Source organism: Octopus sinensis, linkage group LG16 (assembly GCF_006345805.1).
Source record: "Octopus sinensis linkage group LG16, ASM634580v1, whole genome shotgun sequence".
In the NCBI taxonomy this organism is placed as follows: domain Eukaryota; kingdom Metazoa; phylum Mollusca; class Cephalopoda; order Octopoda; family Octopodidae; genus Octopus; species Octopus sinensis.
In genome coordinates, this window is record NC_043012.1 from 2,027,319 (window position 1) to 2,052,311 (window position 24,993).

General features: G+C 37.1%; 1 protein-coding gene across 5 annotated transcripts in view; it reads right to left on the reverse strand.

Moving 5' to 3' along the window:
* Positions 1-24,993, reverse strand: part of LOC115220347 (tyrosine-protein kinase BAZ1B) — a 117,958-nt gene that overhangs the window by 34,056 nt on the left and 58,909 nt on the right. For 4 of the 5 annotated variants that reach the window (XM_029790453.2, XM_036509818.1, XM_036509819.1 and 1 more), the window contains 17 exons: positions 24,128-24,296; positions 21,410-21,513; positions 20,622-20,783; positions 18,931-19,088; positions 16,277-16,440; positions 14,823-14,985; positions 13,321-13,387; positions 12,561-12,675; positions 11,630-11,756; positions 9,541-9,705; positions 7,733-7,817; positions 6,218-6,325; positions 4,978-5,098; positions 3,853-4,001; positions 2,207-2,347; positions 1,862-1,930; positions 397-563 (listed from right to left, as the gene is read on the reverse strand). In XM_029790453.2, coding sequence (XP_029646313.1) covers positions 397-563; positions 1,862-1,930; positions 2,207-2,347; positions 3,853-4,001; positions 4,978-5,098; positions 6,218-6,325; positions 7,733-7,817; positions 9,541-9,705; positions 11,630-11,756; positions 12,561-12,675; positions 13,321-13,387; positions 14,823-14,985; positions 16,277-16,440; positions 18,931-19,088; positions 20,622-20,783; positions 21,410-21,513; positions 24,128-24,296 — 2,234 coding nt within the window. The remainder of the gene's footprint in view (positions 1-396; positions 564-1,861; positions 1,931-2,206; positions 2,348-3,852; positions 4,002-4,977; positions 5,099-6,217; positions 6,326-7,732; positions 7,818-9,540; positions 9,706-11,629; positions 11,757-12,560; positions 12,676-13,320; positions 13,388-14,822; positions 14,986-16,276; positions 16,441-18,930; positions 19,089-20,621; positions 20,784-21,409; positions 21,514-24,127; positions 24,297-24,993) is intronic. The other variant, XM_029790454.2, reaches the window with a different exon arrangement.

Here is a 24,993-nt window from a genome sequence, read left to right on the forward strand (position 1 = left end):
TTTCCCATTTTTAATGCATTTTTGGCATATATAAGGGAAGTAACTCTCTAAAAATTCATTATTAAATCTCAGAACGTAAAAAGCTGCAGTAACACCCCTCCTTTGTGGTTAGCCATACTGAGATGGCTATTATACTTTACATCTCTAAAAATGCTTTATAGTTATTTCCCTTACAAACCTGAGCAACGCCGGGCGATACTGCTAGTTATTAATATAGATTTTCTAAAACCCTTAAACTATGTTGTTACAAACCCACCATGCACCTAGAAATGACTTACAGTGGATCATTTGGAAACCACTGTTCTACACATTATAAACTTGCCCTATTGAAGCTGTCGCAGTGCAAGGGGGAAGATAAAATAGATGTAAAATTTTCTTCTAATAATGGCAACGTACCTGGGTGGATGTCTTAAAGGTGGATCGTGGCATTCTATATGGTAGACATCAGGACACTGTGAACACTGAATTAAGTCATCTTGGCCATCACACACAACACAATTTTCATAATGTTCCTTCTCTGATAAATCGTTTCCGTCAGTATCGCCGTCATCACTGTCTCCCTTCTAGAGAGGTAAGAGAAGAAGAAGAGAAGATACAGAAACTGATTAGGTAAACAAAGCACACAAAATGGTTAGATCGTTATTTAATTACTCCAGTGAATTAACTACAGCCATGCTGGACCATTGCCTTGAAGGGTTTTAGTTTGATCATGTCATGCCGGTGGCACGTAAAAAGCACCATCTAATCGTGTCCGTTTGCCAGCCTCGTCTGGCACCTGTGCCGGTGGCATGTAAAAACACCCACTACACTCTCGGAGTGGTTAGTATTAGGAAGGGCATCCAGCCATAGAAACATTGCCAAATCAGACTGGGCCTGGTGCTGCCTTCTGGCTTCCCAGACCCCAGTTGAAACGTCCAACCCATGCTAGCATGGAAAGCGAACGCTAAACGATAATGATGATGATGATGATGTCAGATCAAGTCTGGTACAGAAGTGAATGATCAATATTTGTCAAACTATCAAGTTACAGAAGCTAAATGGAGTTTTAGACTGGCATAAACAAAGACACCGACAGACATACAAAACACACACACACGTGTGTGTGTGTCTGAGTGTTTATGTCTTTAAAATGACACTGCTTAGGGAGTGGCGATGTTTGTGCCCCACATAATATATCTGGTAGTTTGATAGTTTAACATATTAAGACAGCAGTCATCATCATCATCATCGTTTAACGTCCATTCTCCATGCTAGCACGGGGATCTGGGAAGCCAGAAGGCTGTACCAGGCTCCAGTCTGATCTGGCAGTGTTTCTACAGCTGGATGCCCTTCCTAATGCCAACCACTCCGCGAGTGGAGTGGGTGCTTTTTATGTGCCACCAGTACAAGTGCTAGGCGAGGCTGGCAACGGCCACGATCGGATTGGTGCTTTTTACATGCCACCGGCACAGAAAAAAGTATTCTGCAAGAAAACAGGTAGTGTTATGGGATTAAATAACACTAATTGATGAATTTAATACTACTATAGGCACAACACCTGAACTTTTCAAGGATGGATCATGTTGATTACATTGACTCCAGGATTCGACTGACTCAAAAAAGATAAAAGCCAAAGACGACCTTGGCATCAGGAAGGGCATCCAACTGTAAAATAGCCCATCAAGGCCTCAAGAAATCTAACTCATCCAATGCCAGTATGGTAAGCCATCATCATCCGGTTGTGCTAATCACACAGATTTCCATGACTCATTCTCTCCAGTCTGTTCAGTCCACCATTACACATTGATTGTAGGTTTACTTGACCAGGACTGACCTAGGGTTAATATCAGTTAAGTATATTTTAGTAAATTCTTTGAATTACCTCATCATCTGAATCTTCACCATATTTCTTCCTGGAAGCAGTTCTTCGACTCCTACGTTCTGACTGAGGCTAAACAAACAAGAATGAATATAAATATAAAATAATAAAAAGTAATTGTTGGTGTTGACATTTCAGATGGTCTAATATATCTTAATTAACGTCATTCTTTGACAAATATAAAGTAATTCTTTTAAGCGATGAATTTATACAGATATATATATATATATATATGGAGAGAGGGAGAGAGAGTAGGAAGAGGGCAAGTGAGAGAGTACAATCCCTTTTAAAAAGCTTTATTCAATTTACATTTCAAATGATAATTTTTTTAAAAATCTGTGTCCTTACCAGACATGCAGGACAATACCAGTCACCCTCGGGTATCCAGGGAAGAGCAGGACGAAGGCAGTATAAATGAAATGCCTGGTTACAATCATCACACAGTATCAACTGTTCACCAACTCCTTTCTTCCGGCAAATTTTACATTTCTGTGTTTTAAAAGACAAACAAACAAACCATCATAAGTATATATATTTCTTTATTGCCCACAGGGGGGGGGGGTAAACATAAAGGGGACAAACAAGGACAAACAAAGGGATTAAGTCAATTAATCTAAACCATATTTTGATTTTGTTAACTTTTACCAATTTACCAGGCAGTATTCCTCTGGTATAAAATTTACCACTACTCCTAATATATACCCTATCAAGAAATGAAGTCACTGTATTGCCGCTGCCAACATCAAAATTTCGCTGCTCATTTTAATTCATGAACGTGCATTTGATAAACTTCCGTTAAAGTTTGAAAGCTATGCACTAGCTTTGAATTTTATATTTTTGTCCAAAGTATCAACAGTTCTGCACAGTGGCTACAGAAAAAAACTTTAAAACATTAGAAAGATTGGTATGTGGTTATTTCTCAGACACTTGAACGAACCTTGACTGATCTGAGAGATTAGTGTTCCAGTTTTTTCTAATAGAACTTTCCAATCATTGAATCAATGTGACAGTGTGTCACAAAGCCTCACCCTTGAACTTCAGGTACAGTCCATTTGAGTAAATTCTAAATCAATGTTTCTCCAGGTAAGACATGGTAATATTTTGGTGGGAATGATGGGGTTTACTTCAGAATGAGCAAGAAATAAATAATAACTGAATAGAGGTTAATTAAAACTACTTTTGAAAATATGCCAGCCTCGCCTGGCCCCCGTGCCGGTGGCACATAAAAAGCACCATCCATCTGTGGCCGTTTGCCAGCTCCGTCTGGCACCTGTGCGGGTGGCACGTAAAAAGCACCCACTACATTCATGGAGTGGTTGGCGTTAGGAAGGGCATCCAGCCGTAGAAACATTGCCAGATCAGACTGGGCCTGGTGCAGCCTTCTGGCTTCCCAGACTCCTGCTGAACCGTCCAACCCATGCTAGCATGGAAAGCGGATGCTAAATGATGATGATGATGATGATACTAACTTCATTCATGGTAGGATGCCTTTATTTTTCCTTATTTTTGGAGGGGTAAAAAAAAAAAATTTAAGTGGAATGTGGCGAAAAATAGGCCAAGAGACATTGTACAGATTCAGTCTGTCTAACATCTAACTTTACTCAAAGGTTACAGATTGACCTGGCTGGAGTAAAAGACACATGACTGAAGTGTCACTTAAGGGTTATGAAATTGTAACTAAATGCACCTAGCTAATAACACATGGCCTCACAGAACATTCAAGACATTTTACATCATCTTTATTTAATATCTGTCTTCCAGGCTGGCATGGGTCAGATAGTTTGACAAGATCTAACAAGTTGGAGGACTGTCATGCTTCAAAGTCTCCCCTGGCAAGGTTTCCACAGCTGAATGTCCTTCTTAACGCCAATCACTTTACAAAAGTAGACTGGGTGCTTTTATTGTGACACCATATAAGACATTTGCATTATATAAATAATCAAATCATTTTACTGAGATTCTTCAATAAATTCGTTAAAATAATTATAACTTACAGCATTCTCAGCGGACTTCTCCCATTTGATGCAGGCATCCAAAATTCCAAGTAAAACATGTAGGCGTGAATATGTTTTCGAGTTTTCTACAGCTTCTTTCCATTTTAAGAGACCCATATTTATCAGTTCTTTGTCTTCCTCCTCTTTGACTGATATATGAAGAATTGCAACAAGAAAAACAAAAAACTTTTCAGAACATAGAAAACACCATTGAATTTTAGAAAAAAACTGAAACAAAATATCAAATCAATTCATATAAAATATTATAGCCATCATGATAGGCATTAGTAGAAATAGAAGTAGTAGATTAGTGCTAAGTAGCTGAAGAATTAATGACATGTGAACAAGGGAAATGTGTGAATAGAAATCCCCAGTTAAAAACCAAGAATTCATATACCTAATTTTAGAATGAGGACACAATTTTTGGAATTAATTTTACTAATTTATGGGATTGATGGGCTCTTATTATGAATAATAGCAAAAGTGCAGTAGCTATGATAGTGTATAACTATATTGTAATACTTCAGCAGCTACTAAGTGTTATAATTTACACATACAAGGGTTAAGGCAGGCAAGAAATCATATCTTTTACTCATTTCAGTCATTAGACTGCAGCCATACTGAGGCGCCACCTTGAGGAATTTCAGTCAAACAAATCAACCCTAGTACTTATTTTTTCTTTTAAGCCTAGTACTTATTCTATTGGTCTCTTTTGCCACATCACTAGGTTATGGGGATGCAAACACACCAACACCAGTTGTCAAGTGGCAGTGAGGAACAAACACAGATACAAAGACACACACACAAAGGGCTTCTTTCAGTTTCTGTCAACCAAATCCATACACAAGACTTTGGTTAGTCTAAGACTATAGCAGAAAAGATATGCCTAAGAACCACGCAGTGGGACTGAACCCAGAACCATGATGTCGGGTAGCAAACTTCTTAACATAGATCCACGTCTGTACCTACAATAATTCTAAATAATCCTAAATCAAAGTAGAAGCCCTGAATTTTAGTTGCTTAAAAGTATCCTGTAGCATGCTAGAAATTTCTGTGTAAAAAAAAAAAAAAGTTTTGAAATTACTGCAAGGAGAAGAAAAAACAAGATTTCTATCAAAAACTTACCAGAAGAATCAGTATTTTCTTCTTTCTTTTCAGACTCAGAACTTTTTGATTTAGATTTTCCCATAATTCCTTGCAAGAACCGTTCTAAAACATAACTCTGGGTGTCTAACATACAGTTACCCTAAAAAAAATTTAAAAAGACATAAGAAGGGAACTACATATAAAGTTGGTCAAATAAAATCCATGCCCTGACACACACACACATATATATCCTCATCATCATTTAATATCTGTTTCTCTATATGCGTGTATATATGTGTAACCACTATACATTTGTTTGGTCTGTTAAAAATAGCAACCAAATCACTCTCAAATTACACTCTACATCTTAAAAAAAAAAAGAAGAAAAAAAAGAGAAAGATTATATAAGATAGTCCTAGATACTTCTAAAAAGAGGGAACAGCCACATCTGGAATGCCTTTGATCATAGGTCTACTCAATCAAGTGTCTGACCTGGGGCTAACTCCAAACACTATCATACATTACAGCACGTGACTGAAACAGACATACACCGAAACGGCTGCAACATCAGACAGCCTTAAAAACACAACACTTTACTGGAACGTGTTTCAAATTGTTTCTATTCTATGCCTGTTTCAAGCATAGAAAAGAAACAATTGCAGTTCTATGGCCAACAACAGGGCTTTACAGACATACAAGCCAAATCGATGAAGAGAATCTGTATGGGGTCATTGAACGTAACCACCATCATCTGGATGAGCTTGCTCAGACATTTTTAATCCACACATGCCATCCATCTCAGTCCTGCATTAGTTGAGGGAGGTCTTCAGGAAGGCATCCAGTGTCTCTGGTGAGTGGATCTATATATGTTGTGTTCGGATAACCTGCTCCAGTATGGCCATGCTTTGGCATCCTTAAGTAGTAGGTTACTCGCCAGCTCTTGTTTAGCTTGCCAGCAATGTCCTGCAAAACACAATCACCTTTCCCTACTGATGAGAGAAACAGGCAGGAGATATCCATACAGCCTGTTTCTTGCTGGGACGAGTTTATAGCGAGACAGGAGTTAATTTCTCTATAAACATGCTCTCAGTAGTCTTGAACATAAAAGGAAGGAAGGATACATTGGAGAATGTAATTCAAGATTCACTCTATACGAGAAAAGAAAACCAAAAAAAATGACCAAGTCACAGTTGAAGTACCTTTGGTCAGATATATGCCAAATCAGGACTGGCCAGAGGAAAGGAGAGGGGGACAACAACAAAGATAAAAACTTCATTACCATGTCCGATATAGTTAGAGATGTTTCAATTTTCTTTTCCCATTCTTCCTGATCAAACACACCACCAAGTCCTCCATTACGTAGACGGGTTTCAGTTTCTCGAAGCTCCTGGTATAAAAAAAAAAGTGAGAAAATAATTATCATGTACAAAGCAGTTTTCACTTGGTAGAAATGTTAGAGCTATTTTACTTACAGTAACTGTTCTACTCTGCTTTTTTTTGGAGTTCAAACCCTACTGCAATAAACTTCACCTTCATCCTTCAAGAGTCAATAAATAAAGTACCAGTCACATGCTGGAGTCAATACTCCTCTCTCTTCTCACTTAGCTGTTCAATAGCTAGCATGCATTTGATTAAAATAGCACACTTTCTACAGTACTCTTTATGTCTAGTAGACTTCATAGAGTATATTTTATAGATGATTTTTGCACTTCGCCATCACTTAATGTCCAGGTTCTACGCTGGTACAAAATGGAAGGTTCAACAGAATCTGACAGGGTCCAAGGACTGCATTATATTCCAAAGTCTGTTTTTGTATGGTTTCTACAGCTGAATGTCCCTCCTAATTCCAACCACATGATATACAGTACTGGCTGCATTTTTTATGGCACCAGCACTAGTGAGGTTACCATGCAGATTGCAAGACAGAGAGCCCCTTCGATTGAATGGCAGATCTGTTGCAAAGTATTTGTGCCTATAGTCTTTGAAGGTTTGGTTTAACTCTTTCGATACTAACCCGGCCGTAGCCAGCTGAAAAATTAAAAGGTTACATGCATCACAGAACTCCAGTAGCCTAGTTCCCCCTTCATCTCGGGAACCAATTCCATGGCCCCCTTGTACACCAGATTGCTGTCTGACAAGCCCATTAAAATCTCCAGCCGCAAAGATAAGGGTCATTGCCACTCGTCTTTGAGGTAGCCTGTAGGAGGGCATTGTAAAAGTGGTCCTTCTGATCAATTGGTAGGCCTGCTTGTGGGGCATGGGCAGAGATAATTGTACAGTTCTATATTTAATATATATAAATATCCGTCGAATGTAAATAATGTAGAGATAACTGCGGTTATACTATTCTGCAGGACTAGCCTGAGCTTAAGCACTCTATCACATACCCTGACAACTTCTAAGACCTTATCCACCAATTTCTCTGCAAAGAGTATGCTTACACCCCCTGCTTCATCCATGTTACCTTGCCAGAAGTCATTTGTAAAATTAAAAAAAGTTGGGGTGCAAAGTAGATGTAGCCAATAACAAATATACAGATAGAATAACAGATGTACAGATAATCAGTGGAAAGAGGGGAGACAAAGAGACAGAATAGAGACAGGAATATGGAGAGATACATAGAAGATACATACAGGTAGTGACAGTCTGACACAAGTGAACATACAAGTGGAGGTATGTGTGTTACACACACATACATACATACATAGAGAGGGGGGGAGAGATGTAGCCTTAAGTCATATTCTTTTTAAAAATGACTTTTCGTTCACAAATTGATAAAAAATCAATACATTACTCTTTTGAAAGCCTCTTTCAGATCGAGAGGGTTATCACTCTCCTCTTCTTCAGTCTTTTTAACAGTGACATCTTTGGACGTACTTCTGTAAAAATAGAAATGATCATTTCTGACATTAGTACAAAGCAATAAAGTTGTACAGGAAGCTTGTGGGCAACTGAACAAACTCTTCCCTCCCAAATACATTACCAGGAAGACATTTTTTTTCTCTGCAAAATATAGGGGTGCGCCTTATATGCTAAATATAAGTAGTTATTGACAAACACAACTTTTCCCTCATAACATTACTATAATTTAACTAACCTATTAGTAGAAATAAGTAACTGTAGCTTATTGATTAGTACATAACAATGTGAAAACACATAACAAAACTGATAAAGTGCCGGTGGCACATAAAAGCACCGTCCGAACGTGGCCGATGCCAGCGCTGCCTCGACTGGCTCCAGTGCCGGTGGCACATAAAAAGCATAATCTGAACGTGGCCGTTGCCAGTGCCACCTTGGCTGGCTTCCGTGCCGGTGGCACATTAAAAGCTCCAACCGATTGTAGCTGATGCCGGACCCCCCTGGCACCTGTGCAGGTGGCACATAAAAAGCACCCACTACACTTGCAGAGTGGTTGGCGTTAGGAAGGGCATCCAGCTGTAGAAACTCTGCCAGATCAGACTGGAGCCTGGTGCAGCCCCTGGCTTCCCAGACCCCAGTTGAACTGTCCAACCCGTGCTAGCGCAGAAATCGGACGTTAAACGATGATGATGATGATGATGAAAAACAAACAATATAAATCAAATTCAATGTAGAGTAAAATCAACATATATAAAATATAGTCCAGTGCACTTGTTGTAGGGAGTGGAAAATCCAACATTCAGATAGAGTCTGTCTTCAAGGAAAAATTGATGAGAAACAGTGAAATTTTATGTCCTCTAAGTTTTAAAAAAAACTGTCTCATCAATTTCTCGCCTCTCAACTTTTCACTGAAGAAGGGACAGACTTCTCCAAAATGTTGGATTTTCCACACTTCACAGCATTTTTGTTGTATTCATTTTATCGATTTTACTACAAAAGCTTTGCTAAGACTGACCTACAGCAACCTCTTCAAAGTCTGTTTGATCATATATAAAATATATATTGATATCAATTGAAAAAATATTAAGCCTTTAGTATCCAGATTAGGCGCAGGAGTGGCTGTGTGGTAAGTAGCTTGCTAACCAACCACATGGTTCCGGGTTCAGTCCCACTGCGTGGCATCTTGGGCAAGTGTCTTCTGCTATAGCCCCGGGCCGACCAATGCCTTGTGAGTGGATTTGGTAGACGGAAACTGAAAGAAGCCTGTCGTATATATGTATATATATATATATATATGTTTGTGTGTCTGTGTTTGTTCCCCTAGCATTGCTTGACAACCGATGCTGGTGTGTTTACGTCCCCGTCACTTAGCGGTTCAGCAAAAGGAGACCGATAGAATAAGTACTGGGCTTACAAAAAGAATAAGTCTCGGGGTCGAGTTGCTCGACTAAAGGCGGTGCTCCAGCATGGCCACAGTCAAATGACTGAAACAAGTAAAAGAGTAAGAGAGATGACTGTTAAATCTAACGCTTATTTATTCACATTATTTTGAATTAATCATGCATTATCTTGTAACCTTGAGATTTCAATGGCATGACTGTTTACGTTTAGAATGATGTAGGGTAGGTGTTAGAGGCTGGATCTCGCCAGTTTGAATATAAAACAAGTAGAATATAAAAAACTGATAAAGCCAGTTTAAATGTTAAAGGATAAACACTGACAAAAAAAGAAGAAAAAACTTACTTCTTTGTTGCATTCATATTTTTTACAATATCATCACGGCGTTTTAAAAGTTCTGATTTGAGAGCACTTTCCCTGATTCCTTGTGGGTGAAGGCTGGCTATAAAACTATCAAACTCTTCTTCTGTTTCATAAACAGACCAGGTGTTTTGGCCAGGTTCAGGAACGCTGTTCGGCAGAAGTAAAAAAACAAAAACAAAATAAAATAAATGTTATCAAGATTAGCAATATTCTGTAATGAACAAGAACGGTTGAAATATATTTTTAATAAAATTATATCTTTTATCTTTAACTTGTTTCAGTCATTGAACCGTGGCCATGCTGGGGCACTGCCTTGAAGGGGTTTAGTCAAACAACTCAGTACAGATATATACATAAATAAGCCTAAAACTACATCATACATTTTTATCATATATTTTTGGAAACAAAACAATTTTTCTATTTCATCCATAATAATGTAGCTGTGTTTTTTCTTTACAAATGAAGTCCATTACATTTTTGAGGTGCAAAAAAAAAAAAAAACTTGGGCACCAACAATGCAGATGTTAAGAATATCAATAATTCTGACTTTAAATAAATCGTGAAGAGTGTATAGTTGTGTTAGGAAAAAAAAAACATAAGCAAAAGAAAATGTAATTGGATTGAAGTGTCAGACAATGTTTTCAATAACTCTGAAACTAGTTTCTGGTTGCTGGGTGGACGTGCTTATCTCCCCTGTCTGAAAACTTAAGGACACACAATGCTTGTGTCACGTAGCCAAGTGGAAACGATCTTTCCTGGGGCTAAATAGCAAATATTCTTCCTTTTCTACATTCTGTTGAGCTTTTTTTTCTTACTCTAGGATCAAAAGCAGAGCACTGTGGAAGCAACATCAATTCCACTATTGTGATGTGATTGTGAATACATAACTGGTGCCACCTTTGTGGCAAAACATGCACAGACAAATGAATTGTTTTAGTACCTGGCATAAAGCCACCTACCTCAGTAAACTCAATATTACTTTTGCCTCAGATGAGGAGTTTTGTCTTGCACACTACTTGGTAACTTCACTGGTGCTGGTGCCATGTAAAAACCGCCCAGTATGCTCTGTAAAGTAGCTGGTATTAGAGAGGGCATCTAGCCATAGACAAAATGCTTGACAGTCCTCTGGCTCACCTATTCTTGTTGAACCACCCAACCAATGCCAGCATCAAAAATGGACACTAAATGGTGATGATGGTAAATAGTTTTTACTCTTTCTTTTTCACTTCAGCTGAACCCAGACAGCATCTAAGAATTAAGAGATATCTAATTGCATAGATGACCTAGCCAAAGTGTCAAACATTCATAACCCATCTCCGAGCCTATGCCATATATCTTGATTTATTCTTTCATACTGTTAATTAACAAGTATTGCAAATGGCAATCCTTCAATAAAAGATGCATCAATCAACTACTGCATTGATATAATCTTCTTCACCAATTTCTGGTTGTGCATGTAAAATAAAGCAGTATTAGTAAGAAGGGCAACCAACAGTAGATATACTTGAGTGGGAAAAAATTTTACTTGTATTTTAGGTCTACTTCTTTACACTCCGAGTTCAAATCTCACCAAGACTTACTTTTCTTCCCCCTGCTGCTGCTGCTATGAGTTAACTATATTCCACCTGTAAAGCAGGTGATGTTGTGCCTATGTTAACAATCTTTGGGTTTAATCACTTTCTCATCATCCTTTTAATGTCATTTTTTTTCAACCCCACATGGATCAGAGAGAATTCTTTGAAGCAGATTTTCTATGGCTAAAAGCTCTTTCCTGTTGCCAAACCTCACCCATTTCTGAACAAGGTCAGACACGTTTTTCACTGAAGACTGGAAACAAATGTCACTTGTATGATGGTGACACTTGATTACAACTATCGTAGAATATCAAAACAAAGAGACACACATGCATACACACAAAGAGATGTTTTCAGTTTCTATATACAAAACCCACTCACATGGGTTTAGTCAGTGCAGGGCTATAGTAGAGCAAGGTGCTACATGAAATCACATGGCTGGGAAGTGAACTTCTTAGCCACATGGCCATTTAAAATGCAAACTAAACTTCACATACCTCGTTTCAACCGGTTTGTTGTTATAATGTAAGTTTTGTGAATTTGAAAGGACTTCATCATCGGAGCTACAAGAACTGTCATCAGACTCATTTTTGAAACTGAATGCAATTTCATCAGAAATCCAGCCTAGGGAAAGCAAAACGAAACAGTGATCAATACATTTCAATAAACATGTTTATTATTATTATTATTGAGTGAGAGAGCAGTACATGCCATCAAAGTGACACTGGGGTAAAATATACGAAGCCCAATATACCCATCATGATTACCCATCTGGTAAGGGTACACCTGACACATGCATCACAACCATATGTGCACAAAAAGTTTAGTGACCTCATATCAAGATAAACAGTGCATGACCTTGCAGGTGAGGACCAGTTAGAATTTTCTTTAGTTTAAGTAGCCCATTCTGCTCAAAAAGTCCCTGAATTGTTTAAGGATGTTGAATAAAATACACATTTCCAAAGGTAAATTATCCATGGTTATGATGCTCCCCAACTACTTCTGTTTGAGATCAGAGATACATATATTGTCAGCCAATAAGGAATATGGTCAACTGGTTATGGTCAAACAACTGACAAGCAAACTTGTGGTACTGAGCAGAATATTTGCTGTAGCCCATCTTTTATAGCAAGACAAAAACAATGTACATTATTATTATTATTATTATTATAGTGGCAACTTGGCAATATCATTAAATTGTAAGCATGTCAGACAAAATGTTTAACCCTTTTGATACCAACCTGCCTGAAACTGCTCCTGTTTCTATGATACACACTTCTGGTTTTGAAGTGATCTAAGGTAAAACTTATCAAAATTTCATGTTTCAGCCTCTTAGCTGTGGCCATGCTGGAGCACTACCTTTAATGTTCTTTAGTGAAAATTGAGATAGCTATATTTGAGTCTAAAAAAAAAAAGGTGGCTAGATACCTTTTTCAACATAAAGACCTGGGGTGCATCGAGAAAATACCCAATATCGGCTATGATTTCGGTCCGTTCCAATTGGAGATAGGCGCAGAACAAGCTTAGCAAAAGCTATTCCATCCTACAAAAGCAAAAAGGAAAAAAGAATTTATTATTCTAAGATTTTACAATAATAATAATAATAATAAAAGATTGCTTTAACCCTTTAGCATTTAAACCAGTTATATCTGGCCGAAATATTCTATCTTGATTTGTGACAAAACTGACCAGATCCACCCTCATACACCTACCCAACAATGTCATTCTAAAAATAAACAATTATATCTTCAAAATCTTGAAGCTATGAAAAAATGCATGATTAATTGAAAACAATATGAATGAATAAGCATTGCATTTGACAGAGAAACATAAATGCTAAAGGATTAATATATTCTCAGCTGCTTTTGAAAAATATTCATGTAGCTATTTGAAAAACTGTGTTAGAAAGATCCAGAAAAAGTTAAGAGTCATTTAAGAGATCCTCATACAAAATGTCAAAAAGAAAAGTTTTAAAAAATGGCAAGAAAAAAATTCAACTGTGTTTGTGAATGTGTTCAATCTAGAGAATGTTTTGTACATCTTTATTTGAAAACAAACAAAGATGAAAGATGAAAAAAATAAAGGATTATCAATGAAAATACTAAAGAAATATGGAGAAATGCACATTAAAAAACACAAGCTACACAAATAAATAGTTTGGATTTAACAAATCTTAAAGATGGCTTACATTAAATTCCTTCTCAAATGCTTCTTCCTCTTTTATCTTGCGAAGTACAGCATATTCTTTCTCTCGTCTGAAACAGTAAAAAAACAACAACAAAAAAAACAAACAATTTAACATAGCTCTGCCATACAGCAAAAATTAACAATTTATAACTGACATAGTTAGTCTATCAAATTTAAAATAAGAAGATATTCAAATTAATTCCATGTGATATATTTCACACAAGATACCTCCATTGTATTGAAATATATTTGACAATGTACAATATCTTTTACAGTAATGTAAACTGAATGTCAGTGAAAAATATTTTTGGAAAAAGAAACTCGCAATGTGTACACATTCAGACACTAAGAAAGACATGTTACTACTTCACTATCCAAATACATCTGGAGTTTAATAATGATAATATTAACAAATATAAAATTGACTGATCCATTAATAGAAACAAATAATCAACTATATTAATGGTTCCTGAAGGTACAATCTCTATCTCTTGGTGAAGTACAACTTTCTATTGCAGCCTTTAGCAATTTTGAACACAGCATTAGAATTGATGAATTTTTGCAGACATTTCAATCAGGATTTATTGAGAGATTTCCAACTACTAACAGGATGTATGTATATAAGATACATCTCCTGGATGAGCTGGCTGAGACACATTATCAGTGATTTAATCTGAAGTCATCAGGTGTTTTGGATCTTTCAACATCAGACATCTTTGCCCAGGTGACCCAAGTGGGGTTAATTAAACCCTGACTTACATTCAAGGAAAAGCAACAGTTCATGAATCAGACCTCTTAAACCAAAGCAACCTGACGGGGTTTTCTCTGGAGCTGCACTTGCAGACTAAATGGCCTTCTTCCTTGCAAAGCCTCTACAACCCACCTTTATAGGCTCAGAATATCTCTGTTGTGGCAATTCACCAGTTACTGGTAATTGGTATTTCTAAATAATGGATTTTCCACCTGATGAAACATGGGATGTATTTTAAAAGATTTGTTTATTCATCAACATTAAAACTGTTACGAGCTCCACTTCCCAGTTCATTAGTGTTTAGTATAATGGTATTATAGATATGGAAACATCACATTTTCTGTACACGGTGATGAACACATGAACATAACTCATTTTCTTAATGATTCTTCAGCAAGTAATCAAATCACTATGCACTGTTGGTTAATCATGTATTGATGTAACAGCAAATACTTTCGTTTATGAAATTGCTATACTGCTTCCAATAACCCAATCATTTGAGCTACAGGAAACAGGAAACCCACATGTATAAGCATCAGCTTAGATATCATATGCAAATTCTGCACAGATAAATTTCTTTTCCAGCCATATGGGACAAGTTAGTGACATCACTGGCTAGCTCAACTAACATATTTGAGAACTTAATGTCTAGGCCTACCAAAATGTCTTCTACTCTATTCTTTCTATTTTGCCATGCACACTTCCAATAGATGTATAATATCATATTATCAATGAATTGTTTCATTATGTACCTTTCGCGTTCCTCCTTATCTCGTTTTTCTTTCTCTTTTGCAACAACAGCAGCTCTCCGTTGCCGTCGTTTAACAACCGATGCTAAGCCGTCATCTGAAAAGTTAGCCGCCGCCTCCTCTTCTTCAGCAACTTTATTGCCATAAAAATCTCTGATGGTTAAACCTTCAAAATATTAACAAGAAATTTGGTCATTAAGTCTTAGAAAACAAAACAAAAAAATTCAAGTGATAAAGAAAAATTTATTTTCCCATTGTCATTTTAAAAAAAGGGCCAGAAAATCGTCGTTGAGCGTCCGCTTTCCATGCTAGCATGGGTTGGACGGTTCTACTGGGGTCTGTGAAGCCAGAAGGCTTCATCAGGCCCAGTCAAATCTGGCAGTGTTTCTACGGCTGGATGCCCTTCCTAACGCCAACCACTCCGTGAGTGTAGTGGGTGCTTTTTACGTGCCACCCGCACAGGTGCCAGACAGAGCTGGCAAACGGCCACGAACGGATGGTGCTTTTTATGTGCCACCGGCACGGGGGCCAGGCGAGGCTGGATTATGTTATTATCTATCGTCATCATCATTTCCATGCTGACATAGGCTGGACAATTAAACAGGAGCTGGCAAGCCAGAGCTGCACCAGGCTCCAGTTGTCTGGTTTGGCAGGGTTTCTATGGCTAGATGCCCTTCCTAATGCCAACCAGTTTGCAGTGTACTAGGCGCTTTTTACATGGCATCAGTACAGGTGTTGTTTATGTGGCACCAGTATAGGTGCTTTTCACATGACATCAGAAGTAGCCAGTTGGCAGTGATGGTTCCACAAAAATTTGTAGCAAATGGTATTTAAGCTCCAGACACATAAATATAGACAACATGGCTGTCTTAAAGATAACAATACACTGCTTATAAAGTGTGTTTTTTTGGGGGGGACCTGAACTAAACTAAGGTTTACAAAGAATAAGTCTGGGGGTTGATTTGCTTGACTAAAGGCGGTGCCCCAGCATGGCCACAGCAAAATGACTGAAACAAGTAAAAGATATATGTATGTATAGGAGCAGGTGTGGCTGTGTGTAAAGAAGCTTGCTTGCCTCCCATCCACATGGTTTCAGGTTCAGACACCTTGGGCAAGTGTCTTCTTCTATAGCCTCGAGCCAACAAAAGCCTTGTGAGTGGATTTCATAGACAGAAACTGAAAGAAGCCTGTCGTATATATAAGTCTGTGTGTGTGTGTCTTTTTGTCCCCTCACCATTACTTCACAACAGAGGTTAGTGTTTACATCCCTGTAACTTAGTAATCCGGCAAAAGAGACCGATAAAATAAGTACTAGGCTTATAAAGAATAAGACCTGGGGTTGATTTCTTTAACTAGAAAACCCTTTAAGGCAGTGCTCTAGCATGGCCACAATCAAAAATGACTGAAACAAGTAAAAGAACTCCAAAAAATAAATAAATAGGAACTAGACAACAGACCCGACTCACCACTAGCCTTTATATTTCTGGGTTCTGTCTTTACATTCCCATTTTTCGGATCATTTTCCTTAGAATCTGACTGGTCTTCTTTCAATGTTATTTTGTTTGCATTTGCAAGAAATCTTTGTTGCTTCTTTTCTTTCAGAGAAAACAGTCTTCTACGCCTGAATAAAAAAGAAAAAAATATACGCTTATTCAGAGTAAGCTATAGGATTGGGGTAGATCAAACAGAATTATTATTTAACATTTAAAATGGTAAGATTTTGTTCAATCAAAGCTGTGTCCTTTGTATCTCAAGTGTATTTTAATATTAAATGAAAGAGGAGAAACTACAAAAACATTTCTATGATCACAATAAAAACAGCTGCTGCCATTTTAAAGTCTACCAAAGTTTGCATGGATAAGATGAGACTTCATTAAAGAAGAATTTTCTATGGTTCGATGTTCTTCTTGTCACCAACCCTTACCCGTTTCCAAACAAAGCAATATTTCCCTTGTCTATCAAACATATTCTACAAAAAGAAAAGTTAACAGCTAAGAAATCACAGAAGCATTCGATTTCAGACTTAACTAATATGGCAGTATCAACAACAACCTTTTCAACAATCGGTACTAGGCCTTAATCCTTTAGCATTTAAACCGGCCATATCCAGCCAAAAGTATTCTGCCTGTTTTATGTTCAAACTGGCCAGATCTGGTCTCTCACACCAACCCTACAATATCGTTTTAAAAATTAACAGCTACCTCATTAAAATCTCATAGCTACAAGATTAATGAATGATTAGTTCAAAACAATGTGGATGAAAAAGCATTAATTTTGGCAGAATAATGCAAACACTAAAGGGTTAAATTTTATGGGAATGGGCCTAGTTGATTGCACTGAGCCCAGTGCTCAACTAATACTCATTTTATCAACCCCGAAAAGGACAAGAGGCAAAACAGACCTCAGTGGTATTTGAATCCAGAACATAAGACGGCTGAAAGAAATGCAGCTTAGCATTTTGTTTGGTGTGCTAATGGTTCTGCCAGCTCATTGCCTTTCATATCCTAACACTTTCCTTGTGTCCACTTTCATTGGATAGTTAGAAACAAATAAATATTGATAAAGATATATAACAACTATACATGTTGTTTTGCTACACTCTAAACAGGCTTCATCCATCTGTTTGCTAAATGCCAGTTTTTTTCCATGCTAGCATGTTTTTCACAGGAATTAATCTGAGACAGGATTTAACAGCCAGCTGCACTTTCTGTAGCCAAATCTCATTTGTTTTCCAAGTAAGAATTTTTTTTATATTTCACAGGCCTTCAAAAACACAAAGCAGTCTGTCATAATGTCAACAACATACATAAACATCAATGATTCGTTGAACACAAAAACTCTCACACAAAATAGGCTTCCTACAAGTTTTGTCTCCCAAATTCACTCAAGGTATTGGCCAGCCTGGAGCTATAGTAGAAGACACTTCTTCCAGGTGACATGTAGTGGGACTGAATCCAGAACCACGTGGTTGAGAAGCAAACTTCTTGACCACAAACACACTTTTAACATCCATTCTCCATGTTTTAATTAGATAAATCTTTACAGTTAAATTCCTTTCCTGTTGCTAATCACCCAAGCACGAAGTAAGAACGAAGTTTACTTCTATTAAATCAAGCAAACTGAAGGAAAGTTTAAACACAGCAGTTAAGATTTGAACGTATAATCATATGGTCCATTACTTTAAACATGCAGCAATGTCCTCAAAGATTAGGTATCTTTTATTTGTTTCAGCCATTAGACTGCAGCCAAACTGGAATGCTAACTTCAAGAATTTTTAGTTCAATGAACCAACCCCAGTGCTTTTCTTTTTATAAAGCCTGGTACTAATTATATTGGACTCTTTTTGCTTAACTGCTAAGTTATAGGGATGTAAACGCACCAACACTGGTTGTCAAGTGGTGGTGGAGGACAGACACACACACATATATATGTAATGGCATAGATGTGGCAACTTTTGAAATATTGTCGAGGTTTATGCAGCTGATGAGGATAAATCAAGTATACGTTTGGCAAGCGTATTTGAAAAATCCGAAACCGGTACTGCATTATCCGTTATCTAGGTATTTCATTTTTCAGATGTTTTTCCTAGAGGTAAGACAATTTTTTTCATGTTTGTTGCACACACGCATCTTTACTAGTACATATGCAGTGAAGCTATACATTAGCGTCGTATTTATTACGTTCGCTATTTTCCAGTAGATATCGGTGCTTCGTTGTACCATTTATTTACTTTTTTATATATATATATATATATATATACACATACATACAAAAACATACAATGGGCGTCTTTCAGTTTCAGCCAACCAAATCCACTGACAAGGCTTTGGTTGGACCAAGGCTATATAGTAGAAGATACTTGCTTAAGATGCCATGCAGTAGAACTGAACCCAGAACCATGTGATTGTGAAGCAAGCTTCTTACCACAGAGCCACACCTGTGCCTGCAAAATATTTTTTTTTTATTTCAATAAAAGAAAGTGCAGGATCTAACTTCAGTGAAACACCACCGTCCACCAGTAATTATTTTCTAAGAACAATATAGAAAGCAATTTAAAATATCTTTATAAGCATATCCACATCCTCATTTGTGCAGTTGATGGAATACTCACCAAAGATCTGAGGCTTCGGCCTGTTTCTGTTCCATGAAGTCTTGCACAGAGTAAGTACCCATAATACGAAGACACAATCCTTTCAAAATCTGAAGTTTTTGAGCAGGTTCTAGATCATTTAATTCATGATTTTCCAACATATCTATCAATTCTTCATTCTAGAGAAGGACAAAAAACAAAAAAGAAAAGAAAAAGGTAAAATACATTTGAAATAATCATTAATTCTACAATAGATAAAAACTCTAACATGATAACTAATAGTTTAGAGTAGGGGTCGCAATCTCATTTGGTCTTATAGACCAGATTGAAAGGAAGGCCACAAGGCTGGACAGGGACTATTACTATTCTTAAAAGCTCTTTCCATAATATAAACCAAAGTAAACGGATTAAGAGAATTAATATACGACAACAGTAAATCTTTATATATAAAAGTGAAGTTGTGTGTCTGTCTCCTACGATTTAGATTCCTAGTCTCCTACGATTTAGATTCCTAACTACTCCCACATTTTGCGGTGCAGTATCTTATAGTCGTGATTCATATCGAGCCCTTCTGGGTATTAGCGCGCGTCTACGATGAGTCTACGATTTAAAAAAAAATTTACCATCATTTTTTTCCATTTTAATGCATTTTTTCGCTATTATATAAGGGAAGTAACTCTCTAAAAATGTCTACGATGAGTCAACGATTTAAAAAAAAATTTACCATAATTTTTTTCCATTTTTAATGCATTTTTTTGCTATTTTTTTGGCTATAACTCTCTAAAAATGCTTATATAGTTATTTCCCTTACAAACCCGAGCAACGCCGGGCGATACTGCAAGTACTATTATAATTATTCACAATAAGAGAATGCAGATGAAGTGTTAGCAAAGAATGTGTATAAATGTAGCAAAAAAATCAATTACATGATACAAATATGCACACATGATAAATACACACACACAGAGGGGACCTTAAGATGTACTGATATGACTAATCAGAACCAGAATTAAACACGATTCTAGTTAGACTCCAATTCTGAACATACTAGTGAATTTTCCATATGCATGGGACACAAATCCACATCTCTATATATTTGTGATGAGTACGCTACCGTTTACACCAATGTATCCACTCACTTCTTCCCATCTATTTTAAGAACTATAATGCCATAGTGTTGTTTTTTAAACTGACAGGTAAAGACATTTTCTGCAATGATTTAAGAAGTGGTGATGGGTGACAATTCTATAAAAATAACATTTTGTAATTTTGTTAGCTTAAAGCTTATAAGTGATCACTGTGTATTGACTAAAGCAAACGGTCTAATATTGGGGCATATAAACCCTCGATGGAAAAGCATGGGGTTTCCATATGCGTGATCACAAATACTAGTGAATATTTTAAAATCGAAATATAATAAAAAAAAATATTGGCCTGCAAGCTATATTTATGTTTCACACTTCTGGTTTATAGCATAAAATTGTTTAAAAAGATATATTTTATATTCTTATTTCATTGTAATTTTAAAGTATCTCATTCCCAAATAAATATACATTATTTGGATGAGCAACAATTGTCAGAAGATGAGTGAGGTGAAAAATATTTACTTTAAAATTTACACACACAGCTGAAATATATCAAGACTAGAAATGTTGAAATCAGTAAAGACGACAAAGAAATCTACCAAAACAAACAAAGGAAACTAAACTTACTAATTCTAACTCTTCTTCTACTTCACTAGTTGAGCTGTCATCACTCTGTGTTTCTTCGGCGACATCTGTATCAATTTTCCTCAGAGCAAGACGGACGAGTTCAGTGGCAGTATAGTGATTCACAGGGATATCAGAAAGTGAGGTTTTCAATTCAGCATAATCCTACAAAACAAAATTGATATATAGAGTTTATCCAGTGGCTGAGATAACAATGAAACAAACCATTCTTAATAAAATAAGACACACAACCAAACATGTAACCCACAAAACAGAAATCATCGTCATCATCATTTAACATCCACTTTTCCATATTTGCATGGGCTGGATAGAAAAAGGGACACATTTTCTAAGGCAATGCCTTTCCTGTCACTAACCCTCTTCAGTTTCCAAGTGAGGCAATATTTCCCCATGGCCAAGCAGGTTTTCATGGAAGTTTGAAAATGAAGGCCAGAACTTCTATGTCAATGAAGCTCTTTTACAATAATCATGCAACGTCAAGACACAGAAGCACCAACTCACACACACATATATTAAACAGAATAATCTGAATGCTAAAAGGGTTAACACAAATTTCCTTTATGCAGTTTACAAATAGATTTCAAAATTTTACAGTGTCTCGAAAGATTCCAAATTGAAGAGTTTTAAAGTGATTGCTATTATTTGTAATAAAAACACATCAATCCCATAAATTAGTAAAATTAATTCCAAAAATTGAAAGAAAAACAAGTTTGAAAACAAAACAATAGTGATAACCACAAGGGTGAGATATTGTATTAGTAAATATTTACCTCAGATATTTCATCTTGCAATAATGTTTGCAACAATATAACAAGTATTTCCGCAATAAATGAAGAACCTTTCTCCTTATCAACAAGGGCTTTCATTAATGTATCTGTAAAAAGTAAAGGAGAACACTTTTTTTTAGAAAATACAAAAGAAAATTCTTAATGACATTTGCAACAGTGAATTTATAGTATTTTTTTTTCATAGCAAAATTATTCTGCATATTGATTGATGTACAAACAGTTTGACCGAGAGAAATGTAGTAGGCATAAAGTGTGTGTAAGTCTGTCGGAGGGGCTGGTCCTTAACCTAGTTTATTACCTAGTTTAACATCACAACCTGAAGGTCACTTTTCAATTGTGTGGCTTCAGTTTCAGTCCTAGGGCCTACCTCAAACTGACCAAAACCTTGTGAAGTTGGTAAATGGAAACAGAAAGAAGCCCATCACTATTTTTTTTCTCGCCATTTTTCATTCTCACTCCATTTTTTTTTTTTTTTACCTCAGTCCTTTCTGTCAAAGAGTGTAGATTTGAAACATCAAAGACTTTTCCATTCTTCCCAAGCATTAAATCAATACACCTGCTTGTTGTTCCATCACCTTCTTTGTCTTTTGTTTTTTGTAAATTTGAACTATATATATATATAAAACCTTTTTTTCTTGGTTCGACTACCATACATGCAACATCTATATTCCTCCCCATCCCTGTCATCTCTTATGTCTCTGCCATAATAAGGCTTCACTTCTACAAATGCCAGATTAATTTAATTTCTACTTAGTCGAAAGACACCTGTTGTTAATGTCCTGATATTTGCATTTGTGTACCATTTATCCGGGTTTTTTCCGTCCTTGTTTTCATATATATTCACTGCTTTCTTCCAAGGAACCTAGTGCACTTAGCTTAGTTTCTCCTTGGGCTGGCCAGATTGGAGCAATCTTCAGTATAACCAGCTGAAATTGCAAAGATAATCTGAAACTCAATTGAGGAAAGAAAACTCCGAATGACCCATCCTTGCTTTTTCTTGTCCCTTTTTTTGTATCATCTGTCTGGATGTTTTGCGTTCTTGTCCCATTTTTTGTATTCCTTTATATATATATATATATATATATATATATATATATATATATATAGATATATATATATATATAGTTTGTTTATTTTGCATCAATTTTCCATGTGTGTGACTGAGTGAATGTTTACAAAAAGTTATGATGAGCTGACATAATTTGTGTTTGAGTTACAAACAGTAAAAGTTGTTGAAACTCCCTGTGAACAAAGCATCCATTATACCTGCATTCTTAGGATTCCTCTAGAATAGAAACTTCTAACTTGAAAAACGGGTAAGTATTGGCAACAGGAAGTGCAAACTAGCTATAAAAATCCTGTCCCGAATCTATTTTTGTCCATAGCAGGACAAACTCTTTTGCAAACATCCAGGCCAGGACAACTTCCAGGGTAACTTCCTCCATACTGCTTAACAGTCTTGAAAAAGGTCAAGGGCACTTCCATTCTTCTTTTGGCTAAACTATCATCATCATCATCATTATTTAACATCCGTTTTCCATGCTGGCATGGGATGGATGGTTTGACTGGGGTCTGACAAGCCAGGAGGCCACACCAAACTCCAATTTGATCTGGCTATGTTTCTACAGCTGGATGTCTTTCCTAACGCCAACCACTCCGAGAGTGTAGTGGGTGCTTTTACGTGCCACCGACACAGAAGCTAGATGGGGCGAGGGGGCTAACATCGACCACATTCGGATGGTGCTTTTGACGTGCCACTGGCACGGGGAACCAGTCAGGCAGCACTGGCAACGACCAACGCATGAATGATGCTTATTGCATTCCACAAGTATGGGAGCCAGTCAGATGGCACTGGCATCAGCCACAACTAAAATTTCCATTTGATTGTGGTTTGATTTAATTTTGAATGGACTTAACTCAATAGATCTCCTCAAGCACAGCATGCTACCTGACTTTTTTAAAGTGGGCTGGTTATGCAACACTGGCGTACAAAGCTAAACCTATCAAGCTCATTACAGTAACCCTTTAGCACATTCAGATTACTCTTGTAAATGTAATGCTTGTTTATCTACATTGTTTTGAATTAATCATGCTTTAACTCATCATCATTTAACATTCATTTTCCATGCTGGCATGGATTGGACAGTTTGACTGAGGTCTGAAAAGCCAGTGGCTGCACCAGGCTCCAATCTGATCTGGCAATTATTCTACAGCTGGATACCCTTCCTAATGCCAACCACTCCGAGAGTGTAGTGGGTACTTTTTATGTGGCACCAGCACAGGAGCCAGTTGGGTGGCCCTGACATCAGCCACATTCAGATGGTGTTTTTTATGTGCCACCAGCATGGGAGCCAGTCAGGCGGACTTGGCATTGACCACGTTCAGATGGTGCTTTTTACATGTCACCAGTACAGCAGCCAGTCAGAGGGTACTGGCATCGGCATTATGTAATGTTGAGACACAGGTACACATTCATAAACAATGAGCTTCTCTGAGTTTCCGTCTACCAAATTCACTCACATGGTTTTGGATGGTCTGGTGCTATAGCAGACACTAGCCCAAGGTGCAGTGCAGCAGAACTAAACCTGGAACTATGTGGTTGGTAAGCAAACTTCTTATCACACAGCCATGGCTGCACCTCCCATATACCTGGATAATAGATTTCTTAGAAAGAAAATAACAAATAGCTCTCCAACATACCTGAATAATAGACCTGCTCTCCTTGTGGCATTAATAAACCGGCAAAACAGTTAATGAATTCTGTAACCATAGCAACATCACCAAATGCTTCTACCGGTAAAACCTTTGGATGTGAAATCAATTTTGGAACTGGAAGAGACTTTTGATCCAGATCTTGATCTTCATAACGCTGAAAATATATCCATAAAACAGATGCTTTAATAACTGATTTTAATTTAGATACAAAATGACATCTGTGTATGTGTATGTGTGGGGGGGATAAAGCTGATTAAATCAAGTTCTAGTATGTAGCTGGCAAATTTATGGTGCAAAGAGTAAAGGCATTCTTATAGAGATTTGGACTTCAAACTGTAATGAGAAATATTGTTGATTTCAAATTTGGCAAAAGGCCAGCAAGTTCAGGAGAAGGTCTTAGTCGATTACCTCAACCCCAGTGCTCAACCTGTACTTATTTTATTGACCCCCAAAATGATGAAAGGTGAGGTTGATCTCGGTGAAATTTGAACTCAAAGCATTAATACAGATGAGATGCTACTAAACATTTTGCTTGGCATGCGAAGGATTCTATCAGGTCACTGCCTTAATAATAATAATAATAATAATAATAATCCTTTCTACTATAGGCACAAGGCCTGAAATTTGTGGGGAGAGGGATAGTCGATCATATCAACCCTAGTACTTGACAGGTACTTAATTTACTGACCCCAAAAGGATGGAAGACGAAAACGACCTGGGTAGAATTTCTTTCAACTATAGGCACAAGGCCTGACATTTTGGGAAGAGAGCTAATCAATTACTTCAACTCCCATTCTTAACTGACCTTGGTGGAACCTGAGCTCCGAATATAAAGACAGACGAAATGCTAT